Consider the following 11,861-nt stretch of genomic DNA (forward strand, 5'->3'; position numbering starts at 1 on the left):
AACCTGTTAATACATATGTAAAACAATTAGACTGTAAGCTCCTCGGAGCAGGGACTCCTTTTCCTTAATGTTACTTTTATGTCTGAAGCACTTATTCCCATGATCTGTTATTTATATTATCTGTTATTTATTTGATTACCACGTGTATTACTACTGGGAAGCGTAATGTACATTAATGGCGCTATATAAATAAAGACATACCATACCAAAACCAAAAAGGGGCGGAACCCTAAATTGACAGAGCTGGCATACATTCCGCAGGGACAGGGGAAGCTCGCCACACCTGCACAGTAAATGAAATCTAATGCAGATAAAGGGTATAAGGTGCAAACCCAAGGACAAAAAGGTTTCCCAGGTCAGCAAGACCGGCTGCTCAGATGTATTGATGACATTAACATTTGTTATATTTTCTGGGGATTGTTTGGAGTGCTTATCATTGAGACTTTTTTTGTCTTGTTTGTGCTATATATATACTAGCTGATATACCCGGCGTTGCCCGGGATTTAATTTTCCTGCTCCCCCTCTCTCTCCGCTCCCCCTCTTCACAGCTGGGTTCCCCCCCCCCAAGTTCAGATGTCCGAACCACCCCCCTTTCACAGCTCTGTTCCCCCCTTCACAGCCCTTGTTCAGGGGGCGGTGGCTCACTGGGGGGGCTGGCGGTAGGGTAGTGATTTCCCCCCCCCCCTTCATAGTGGGAGGCAGTGACTGGATGGGTGGAAGTGATTTGGTGGGTGGGAGTGATTTGGTGCGTGGGTTGGGTGTGAGAGACTGGGTTGGTGGGTGCGCTGCCAGTGACGGGGTGGGATGGAGAAGAGGCTATGTGAAAGAGAGAAGGAGTAATGTGGGGGCAGTCTCACGCAGACTGTCACTCTATCACACAGACTGTTATGCACTCTCTCACACAGACTGTCACACACTCACACAGACTGTTATGCACTCTCTCACACAGACTGTCACACACTCACACAGACTGTTATGCACTCTCTCACACAGACTGTCACACACTCACACAGACTGTTATGCACTCTCTCACACAGACTGTCACTCTCTCACACAGACTGTTATGCACTCTCTCACACAGACTGTCACTCTCTCACACAGACTGTCACTCTCTCACACAGACTGTTATGCACTCTCTCACACAGACTGTCACACACTCACACAGACTGTCACACACTCACACAGACTGTCACACACTCACACAGACTGTTATGCACTCTCTTATCTCTCTAAGGAAATGATTCTGCGCTGTGCGCTGTGTGATTATGGGGGTACGGCAGATTTCTGGACATTTAATATTGCTCACAAGATTACTAGTGTAGCCATGTATCCTCTTGGCTACTAATCTGCCCTACCTAACACATAAACCTTGGTACCAGTGCAGGCAGTGTTAGGGTTAAATCTATGCCCTTGCTGCTGCTGCAGCCGTAAGCAACTCCCTTGAGTTACAGGGGGGTGGGCCGAAGGCCTGTGTACTGCCCTATCGGGCTCAGACCTAGGACCCTCCCCCTGGATACAAAAGGGGCTGCAGAGCTACATTTCCTTGTGTTGGAAGTGTGGAGCCAGGGCCCTGGCCCCCTTCCATCCCCTCCCTCAGGGGAGTAAGACACCTACCCCATACTCCACCAGGGAGCATGGGAGCTAAGGATAGACCTTTGGGCCTCAAGCCCTGGGGGTTGATTCCAGGGACCAGGGAGTGTACGTGCTGGTATACTGCTGTGCTGTTGAAGAATAAAGAGCCACCCTTTGTTTTATACTCCTGCCTGAGGCTGCAGGGAGGGAGTGTTTTTCCACAGGGGACTGCACCTATCCCTATAGGCCCTGTGGGAATGGAGGCGCAGCAACACAGAGAGAAGAGCTGGGAAGATCCCTAAAGCCTGTCCTGTTAGTCCCCACTAACACCGGCGGACACTCTGCATCCTGTAAGCCTAGCAGGTGAGCAGCAGTTACCAGGTAACAGGGATATCTCCCACAGGGTGGGGGAGCACCTGTTACACTATTTTATCACTCATTGCCTGTGAGCAGAAACGAAACTTAACTGTGGAGAGAGGAGTGGCCAGATCTCTGGGTTCCCTGGAAAACATTTCCGCAGGTGCTCACTCTGGGATCTCTTTAGAGCTGAAGGGATCAGGCTGCTCTCTGCACCGTGACAGCAGCAGACTATGGCCACCATGGCTCAATCACTCAATGACCTGGCTGAGGAGTTGACCTGCTCCATCTGCCTTTCTCCCTTTACTACCCCAGTGACCATCCCATGTGGACACAACTTCTGCTTCCACTGTATGGACCTCACCTGGAAAAGACCATTCCTCAAGGATTACAGCTGCCCCCAGTGCAGAACCACCTTTGACACCAAGCCTGAGCTGAGGAAGAACACCCTGCTCAACAACCTGGTGAAGCAGGTTATGGCGGCCAGAGGTGACCGCGACTCGGATGGGACCGAAGAAGAGTGTGCGGAGGAGGAGGAGGAGGAGATGGACAATCAAGATGTTGTGCTTTGTGATAACTGCATGAAGGTAGCTGCTTGCATGACATGTCTCACCTGCATGGCTTCCTTCTGCAATGACCATCTCATGCCCCACATTGAGAGCCCAGCCTTCAGGGACCACCAGCTCAAGAAGCCCCTGAAAGACCTCCAGCAGAGGAAGTGTGCAGAACACAACAAGCTGCTGGAATATTACTGCTGGGAGCACAGCAAGTGTATCTGCTGCTATTGTCTGGTGGGTCACAAACAGTGTCAAACCTTTGGCCTTCAGGAAGGCAAGATGAAGAAGGAGGTGAGTCATTCTGCACTCTTTCAAGCCCACCTTAAACATGATAATTACACTTAAAAGTGCAATCCCTGTTAGTGGCAAAAAGAAAAGAGGGGCAAGCTACACTGCCAGACGGGCACCTTATCTTTATCGGCTGTCTGACAAGGGCAAAGAAAAGGCATTAAGGAACACCCTCAAAAGACAAACAATTCCCATTTCGAGTCCTTAAAGAAACATAGTTTGTAACTAATCATAAAAAAGGCAGCCAAATATTTGCTGTTAGCACGGTTAGATTTGTCTAGGGAAGGCACTTGCACTGTTGAAACCTTTGGAACGTGTTATTGCTCCGCCTCTCTGTGGGACTGCATGTTGCACCGAGGAAGGAAGGAGGGGCGAAGCTGATATGTAGAGCTGCGTGCGAGTGACCATATTTACCAAGCCTGTGTTCTGCCATAATGCTCGGCTGGAAGGCACCTTATTGCCCACTGACTTTCAATAGGCTGCACGGTGTCTCTCGGCGCTAGAAGATGCCTTGTGGCAGAACACTGCTGGGTGAATATGGCCCTACAAGCTGGGACTCCCTATCACACCCCAACCCAGCGTTAATTGAGTTGAATGGTGCAATCCCCCGTACAGCGGCTTAGTGAATCCTGAATTTATTCCTAATCCTTATTCAATATGCCATGCAGGCGCTTACCAGCGTTGGGGAAGCATTCAGCCCCATTAACATTTAGAGTGCCCGCACTTCCAGGAGTGGTCACATGACCGCGTCAGGTCTCGGACGCCGGAGACAGAAGTGGCGGGAGCTCCGTTTCCGTTCGGAACTTTTTGGAGGGGTCAGCCCGCTCGCCCGCTAGAAAACCAGCCAGCGCTTGTGATGTACCCGGCACGTTATTGGGGCGCCGTAAAGGAAAACAATGAATGGGGCTAGAACCCTCTCCAGTGCTGGGAAGAGAGCTTCACGGCGTATTGGAAAAGTTCTGTTTTAAGACCCTCTTTGTCCTGCGTTAAATAATAATCATGGTTTTAAATATATAAATACATATAAATAGGAAAAGTAGCCTTAACTTCCCTCAAAAATGTGTTCATTTAAACGCTATTTTTTGGCAAAATAGGGCACTCACGATAACTGGAACATGAAGAAATTATGTGGGGTGCACACCTAGAACATGAAGAAATTATGTGGGGTGCACACTTTGAACATGAAGAAATTATGTGGGGTGCACACCTAGAACATGAAGAAACTATATGGGGTGCACACCTAGAACACGAAGAAATGATGTGGGGTGCACACCTAGAACACGAAGAAATGATGTGGGGTGCACACCTAGAACAGGAAGAAATGACGTGGGGTGCACACCTAGAACACGAAGAAATGATGTGGGGTGCACACCTAGAACATGAAGAAATGATGTGGGATGCACACCTAGAACACGAAGAAATGATGTGGGGTGCACACCTAGAACACGAAGAAATGATGTGGGGTGCACACCTAGAACATGAAGAAATTATGTGGGATGCACACCTAGAACATGAAGAAATGATGCCGGGTGCACACCTAGAACATGAAGAAATGATGCTGGGTGCATAGTGAGAACAGCGATGTGTAAAACTATTCTTGGTATAATGGGAGAAGGAGCGGCTCAGTGAGTGAAGACACTGACTGGCACTGAGTGTGAAGCAGGGGAACCTGGTTCAATTCCCGGTGTCGGCTCCTTGTGACCTTGGGCAAGTCACTTTATCTCCCTGTGCCTCAGGTACCAAAAACATAGATTGTAAGCTCCACGGGGCAGGGACCTGTGTCTGCAAAATGTCTCTGTAAAGCGCTACGTAAAACTAGCAGCGCTATACAAGAACATGCTATTATTATTATTATTATTATTAATGTGGCACACAGTGATACAGTATTCTGCATTCTATCGACAGCACTTACAACCACATCACACTTTGTGTTACAGTTACAATTCAATAACCTACTGGCATCACTGAATGACAAGATAGAAAAGAACTCGAATACACTGGATGAAGTCTCAGTCGACCAAAGGAAAGTGAAGGTAAAACCAATTTTAATTCATATACAGGTCTTCAAATAAAGGTAAAGACAGTTGCTACGCGGGAATTGATGTGAGAAATTAAAAATGTTAGTGCTAGGGTAATTTCTTTACGTTACTGTGACGTAGATGTGAGAAGCAGAATGAGGTAGATGTCAACAGAAGGAGCGGCTCAGTGAGTAAAGACACTGACTGGCCCTGAGTGTGAAGCAGGGGAAACTGGTTCAATCCCAGTGTTGGCTCCTTGTGACATTGGGCAAGTCACTTTATCTCCCTGTGCCTCAGGCACCAAAAACATAGATTGTAAGCTCCACGGGGCATTGACCTGTGCCTGCAAAAATGTCTCCGTAAAACTAGCAGCGCTATACAAGAACATGCTATTATTATTATTATTATATTATTAACAGAGAATGTCAAACGAGGACAGTGACATGTCGAAGGCGTGATCTATGCCTTTATTTACCCAAATCTGACACCTACAAGTATTTGTGATCATCTTTTTTTTTTTTTTTTAATCATTATTATGTAAAGATGGTTAAGCTGGAACTTGGGAGGATTTGATTGCACCTTTTAATGGACTTGTCATCCTTTTTAGGACATCACTCAGAAGAAAAAGGATCTATTGGAAGGGGCGTTTGACGAAATCAAAGCTCGTGTTGAAGTAGAGCAAAGGAAAGCCATGAATAGAATCGAGGAGGAGGAGAGGAAGGTCGACGGCAAATACAGCTGGGCGCGGAACGCGTTGGGCAAGAAAAAGGACGAATTTGAAACTCTGATAGTTAAAGTTGAGTCTCTGCTGAGGGAGGACGACGACCTGCAGTTTTTAAAGGTGAATTAACTTATTGGTGTTAGATCTGTGCTGTTAACTTGTTATTAGTAATATACAAGGCTGGCCACGTAAATACATGCAGAAGGCACCGGCTCAGGATTTCACTATGCAGCAGTATAAGCTGCGGGGCGGGATCAGCCGCCCAGCCACCGCGGACAGTTAGGCCGTTTCACACCTAAGGTCAGTGATTAAGGTTAGCATTAGTGGGTACGTTTAAGGGTTTTAGGGTAAGGGGGTTACGTTTTCTAGGGTAAGGGGTTAAGGGTTGTGGTTTTAGGGTAAGGAGTTAAAGTTAGGGGTTTAAGGGTAAGGGGTTATGGTTAGGGGTTTTAGAGTAAGGGGTAAGGTTAGGGGTTTTAGAGTAAGGGGTAAGGTTAGGGGTTTTAGAGTAAGGGGTAAGGTTAGTGGTTTTAGAGTAAGGGGTAAGGTTAGGGGTTTTAGAGTAAGGGGTAAGGTTAGTGGTTTAAGGGTAAGAGGTTAAGGTTAGTGGTTTAAGGGTAACAGGTTAAGGTTAGGGGTTTAAGGGTAAGGGGTAAGGTTAGGGGTTTCAGAGTAAGGGGTAAGGTTAGGGTGTTAGGCTATACATTACCTTGGGGGTCAAACAGCCAGCGACTAAATGTCCCGACGGCCTTCGGCGATTGATCCTGACCCCGTAAATGTGTGTATATCATTCTACATATCAATGAGTCTGTGATGCATACAGAGGCACTGATATATATACAGCATAGTGGAAACACTATTTGCACTGTGTGTTTATCGGTTAGACTATAGACCTCATGGCCCAGATGTATCATGCCGCCCGTACATTAGTGCATCACATTGTATTCCAGCCAATTGGAGTTAATGCCAGATCGCGTGAGCTAACTCAGACTGGGGCTTGATGAATCCTAATGTGTGTTAGTAAGCGGGAAGGAGAGACGCCCTCCGGTGCGGAGACTCAAGCGGTGGTTCCAAACACACAGAAATGCAGAACAACACAGCAGTGTATTACTATGGAAATAGCTGGTATTATCTAATAACTGAAGAGAATACACTCACAGATGGAAACGTTGTCTGTGTTTTTGGATAATGATATCGTTCCGGGTGACTGATGGCGGCCTTCTGCTGCAGTTTTCGATAAGGCAACGCTCCCAGATTGCGCAGGAAAAATGGCGTGAGAAAATAGGAGCGAAAATCATGGCACAATACATTAAATAAAATGTGACTGGCATAAAACAATAATGCACTCACAGACAGGACTGGTGTTTCAGAGTTTGGAATTGCTCTCCAGCAGGTGACGCGGGTCTCTGTCTTCCCCTCTCCTGGTCCAATCACAGTTAGGGTCCGTGGGGTCTCCTCCCCAGATCTCCCGTACCTTTGATTGGCCGCTGCGCTTGTCTCCTCCCAGAGTAGTGTAGCAGGACCCCCGCAGCTCCCCGTCTCCCACTCCACGTGTGCACAGCCTTGTAGGATTGTGCCTCACAGGCCACTGTAGGAATCGTGGCGTGTAGCTCTTCCCACGCGCCATTGCCAGCTGACGGCACGCGCTCGTGTGCGTGCGAGTGCTCCAACGCAGGCGCAGGCATGCTCCGGAGAACACCGCTGTTATCCCGTCACTACCAGACTGTTTAACTGGGTGACCCTCACCCATGAGAATATTGGCTCTGAATTATTGTACTGTATGTTTTGTCGCAGTGGATGTAGCACTGGGCATTTCTGTCATTTGGGGAAGTTACTAGTATTCATTCCTGGTTCCTAAGAGAAATTTAAGGGACTGATGATGATAATAACAACTGACGATGTTGCGACTTTATTGCCCCGAGATTTGGCATCCAATTTTTTTGCCCCTGCAGGTAGAGTTATACTGTGTAACATCACTGGTATCTCAGGAAACGGAGAGTGTCCCCAGAGCTGAAAAAAGCACAATTACATTCCAAAGGGTTCCCACCGCCCCCCAAAGAATGAGGGGTTATAAAAATATTAGTAGGGGGATGGGTCCTGTAAATGCCCAGGGGGGGCACGAGACTTTTTTTGGGGGGGGGGGACGTGGCTCACTTACCCGGCTTCCGTGTCCACTCATCTCCATCACAACGCGGCGTCAAATGACGCAGTGGGTCACGTGACATGATGTCACATGACCCCGAGGCGTCATTTGACCGCCGCCGTGGGGGCGCGACACGGGAGAGCAGTCAGGGGGGGGCGCAGCGCAGGAATTTTCCGCACCCCGATCAAGTCATCTTTTTACTATCTGGGTTGCACCGGCTTGTAGAATACGTTAGCGCTTTATAAACATAATACAAACAAGGCATTGATAATGCAGTTTCTGCGCTTCCTACTCACAGACCGGTAACGGGGTTATTAATGCACCATATTTATTTTAATACAGAGTGCCATGGAATGGCGAGATACAACATCTGCTGACCCGTTCAAACCCAAGATCGAGTTTGATGAGAAGTTGCTGAACCAAATTTACAGCAGCGCGCTCTCCCTCAAAGAGATGATAAGGACGGAACTTAATCAGCCAGGTAACGTGCATCCTGTCCCTTTAACATCTACAGGTGTCACCCGCACTCCTGGGCATTATAATAGGAAGGTGTCGGGGGGCGCCATGCCAGAATTACCTATGCAGAAGTCACGAGCCGTAAAAAGTAGTGTTACCCATATGGTAATGATTATGGTTGCTCATCAGAATTTCTATCCACCCTACAGATGAAGCACCAGAATTGAAGACTTCGCCTCCTGCTCAGGAGAAAAAGCCTGGCGTAGATAAAGAGCCCAAAAAAAGTAAGTGAAATGCATTGTGTTATTGGAAATATTACAGCTGGCAATTAGTCACGGGATGCTCCAGAGATATTGCTATTGGCTGAGATTGGGGAGTGGGAAAACTCCCACCCCTGTCTATAATTGCCCTCGTCCTTCAGGTGTCCTTATTCTGGAATGTTCAAACCACCTACCTCCCCTTCTCCTTCTCCGGCACTCATACCTGGGGCCGGCATTAAACCTAAACCCTATTCTACAGCTCTCATTCAACATCAATTACAGCTTTGTTTATTCATTTTGATGCCAAAGAAGATGGCAATGCTTGGCTTCAACGTGCATAGAGTTGTATTTTGTGCGCTGGAGGACCAGGGAGATATAATGACTTGCCCAAGGTTACACCAGGGTTCGTTCAACTAAATAGGGTTTCTGTCCTACGGCCGACACTTACCAAGATATAATGAGCCCTGAACCCTTATATACCTTATATACCTACACACAGCTCATGTAAGCTCAGAACCCAAAACCACCACATTATATACTGTATAGTGTCAAAAACAGCACTGCTGGGGTTGTGACCTCGTGATTAATACAAAGGACAGAAAGTGCTAGTGCTGCATCTAACGACATATTATATAGGTAAATACTTCTGTATATCTTTTCTTACACGCAGGTCATTTAGTTCAACTCTTTGGCCAAAGTATTTTAAGCCGGTAACCACTTCACGGTGTGGCCAGGGCTGCCACCTCTCCGGGTTTGACCCGGAGACTCTGGGTTTTGGGCACTTCCGGGCTACGGGTTTAGCCTGTCAATCTCCGGGTGGTGGCGGGGTGCGGCGGCGTCTCCGGCATTCTCCTGCAATTCCCCCTCCAACTGCAGTGAGCATGGCTGCGCGGCATGAAATGACGCCGCGTTGCCATGACAATGGGAGGCCACGTGACGTCATGACGCGACGCTGCGTCACTTTGCCATGGCAACCCTGGGTGCGGCCCAACCTGTAGGTCCTGACACTGCTGCACCTGCATAAGGCTCTCACAACCTGTCGCCTGGAGGGAGAGCTGCCTCACATAGACTGGTCATTCACAGGTACATACAGACATACCCCGGTTTAAGGGCACTCACTTTAAGGACACTCGCGAGTAAGGACATAGCGCCCAGTAGGCAAACGGCAGCTCGCGCATGCGCCTGTCAGCACGTCCTGAACAGCAATACCGGCTCCCTACCTGTACCGAAGCTGTGCGCAAGCGGGGAGACTATAGAGCCTGTTACACATGCGTTATTTACATCAGTTATGCACGTTTATAACGATTGCAGTACAGTACATGCATCAATAAGTGGGGAAAAGGTAGTGCTTCACTTTAAGTACATTTTCGCTTTACATACATGCTCCGGTCCCATTGCGTACGTTAATGCGGGGTATGCCTGTATATACCTAGTGATCCAAGAATACCTCAAGAATACTGCAAGCTCCAACAAGCATAAACACATCAGATCGTAGATAATAGACACTGAAAGGATACAGAATCCCGTTCTCATTAATGAGATTATTTTTGTTTATGAAATCTGGTGCTGTTTTTTGCAGCTGAAACTCTTTCACCCATAGCCCAGTGTATGTGACCGGTGACCTGTCGGAGACACTTTCACCCATAGCCCAGTGTATGTGACCGGTGACCTGTCGGAGACACTTTCACCCATAGCCCAGTATATGTGACCAGTGACCTGTCTGAAACTCTTTCACCCATAGCCCAGAGTATGTGACCGGTGACCTGTCTGAAACTCTTTCACCCATAGCCCGGAGTATGTGAACGATGACCTGTCTGAGACACTTTCATGCATAGCCCGGAGTATGTGACCGGTGACCTGTCTGAGACACGTTCACGCATAGCCCGGAGTATGTGACCGGTGACCTGTCTGAAACTCTTTCACCCATAGCCCAGAGTATGTGACCGGTGACCTGTCTGAAACACTTTCACCCATAGCCCAGAGTATGTGACCGGTGACCTGTCTGAAACTCTTTCACCCATAGCCCAGAGTATGTGACCGGTGACCTGTCTGAAACTCTTTCACCCATAGCCCGGAGTATGTGACCGGTGACCTGTCTGAGACACTTTGACGCATAGCCCGGAGTATGTGACCGGTGACCTGTCTGAAACTCTTTCGCCCATAGCCCAGAGTATGTGACCGGTGACCGGTCTGCACTATGGCCCATTATTGGCCTAACTTGTACATTTTTGTTTCAGAAAAAAATAAAAAAACAAAAAACCTGCCGCTCCTCCATGTGATGTTGATGCGTTGGGAGACGCCTTTGAGCGTAAGTGACTGACGATGTTATATACCAGCGGTGACTCTGTAACGCGTCTCTGTGTCATTAAGGGAAATGCATCAAAACACCTGGAGTATAACTATTGCAAAGCGCTGGACTTCCATCTTGCTTGTTTTAGCTTCTATGGCCGGGATTTACTGCGCCCCGATACGGGATATCGCACCTCGATCCCGTCTTCACTGCCATTGACTTGTAGGGCAGTTAATATGGGATCGAGCCTCGAAATCCCTTGTCAGCGCTTAGTGAATCCGTCCCAATGAAGCTTAGCACATTGTTCTGAATGCTCCCTGTGCTTCAGCGTGGGATGTAGGGAGCGTCTAAAGCGGGAGATAAGCAGCACAGAGATAACGGGGTGTATCAGTTTTCTGGGTCTGTGTCAGTCACTTTATTGCAGTTTTACCCGCGTTACAAAATCCGCAGGTCTGAGATAATATGAACCCGTCTCTTATAATCTGCGTCTCATGGGAGGAGTATGAGGGAGCGTCTGACATTTAGTGCCGCCGCGAGTATTAAATGGCGCAGTGCTTAGAAAGCACCTGTGACATAACCTTTAAACGTTTGTTTCAGAGGAGCTTCAAATTACCCAGCTTGCAAATCTGATGCCTACTTTTGGTGCAACAGCAACACCTCCTCCGGGTAAGTGAGTGACGTTGTTATATACCAGCTGTGACGCTGTGACACTTCTGTGTGTCACAAAGGGAAATGTGTCACAGCTACAGGAGTAAAACCATTGCAAAGCGCTGGATTTCTATCTGGTGTATAAATATATATATATCTATATTCCTAGTGAGGCTGACCCTTATATACAGCGTTATCCTTGACCTTTATATACAGCCTAGTGATCCTGAACTTTATATACAGCACCTAGTGACCCTTATATACCTAGTGACGTCTTTACTCACTGAGCCACTCCTTCAGCCTACTTTTGCTTTATATATTGATACATTTGTACATGTTTTCTTTATTTATTATGTACTAGCTGAGAGACCCGGCGTTGCCCGGGATGTAAATACGTAATAGGTCGTATTATTATAAAACCGTGGAACAATAGGTGACTATTTGTTGTAAAGGTTGGATAATAATGTTGAAAAGAAAGATGGAAGAAAATGTAATACGATGTTGTATAAAAATGGTTTATTGTAAACACACCACAGTACAATGTCTATTTT

The 11,861-nt window shown here is 47.5% G+C and overlaps 1 protein-coding gene across 1 annotated transcript in view; it reads left to right on the forward strand.

Moving 5' to 3' along the window:
- The first annotated feature begins 1,958 nt into the window (after nt 1-1,958).
- The window catches only part of LOC142472617 (E3 ubiquitin/ISG15 ligase TRIM25-like), a 21,018-nt gene continuing 11,115 nt past the window's right edge, over nt 1,959-11,861 (forward strand). Inside the window, exons 1-8 of the mRNA XM_075579689.1 lie at nt 1,959-2,777; nt 4,712-4,807; nt 5,400-5,633; nt 7,999-8,137; nt 8,322-8,396; nt 10,610-10,680; nt 11,260-11,282; nt 11,391-11,449. Of these exons, the coding sequence (XP_075435804.1) occupies nt 2,163-2,777; nt 4,712-4,807; nt 5,400-5,633; nt 7,999-8,137; nt 8,322-8,396; nt 10,610-10,680; nt 11,260-11,282; nt 11,391-11,449 (1,312 nt within the window). The 5' untranslated portion in view covers nt 1,959-2,162. The remainder of the gene's footprint in view (nt 2,778-4,711; nt 4,808-5,399; nt 5,634-7,998; nt 8,138-8,321; nt 8,397-10,609; nt 10,681-11,259; nt 11,283-11,390; nt 11,450-11,861) is intronic.

The sequence above is a fragment of the Ascaphus truei genome, chromosome 22, assembly GCF_040206685.1.
Source record: "Ascaphus truei isolate aAscTru1 chromosome 22, aAscTru1.hap1, whole genome shotgun sequence".
NCBI lineage: Eukaryota > Metazoa > Chordata > Amphibia > Anura > Ascaphidae > Ascaphus > Ascaphus truei.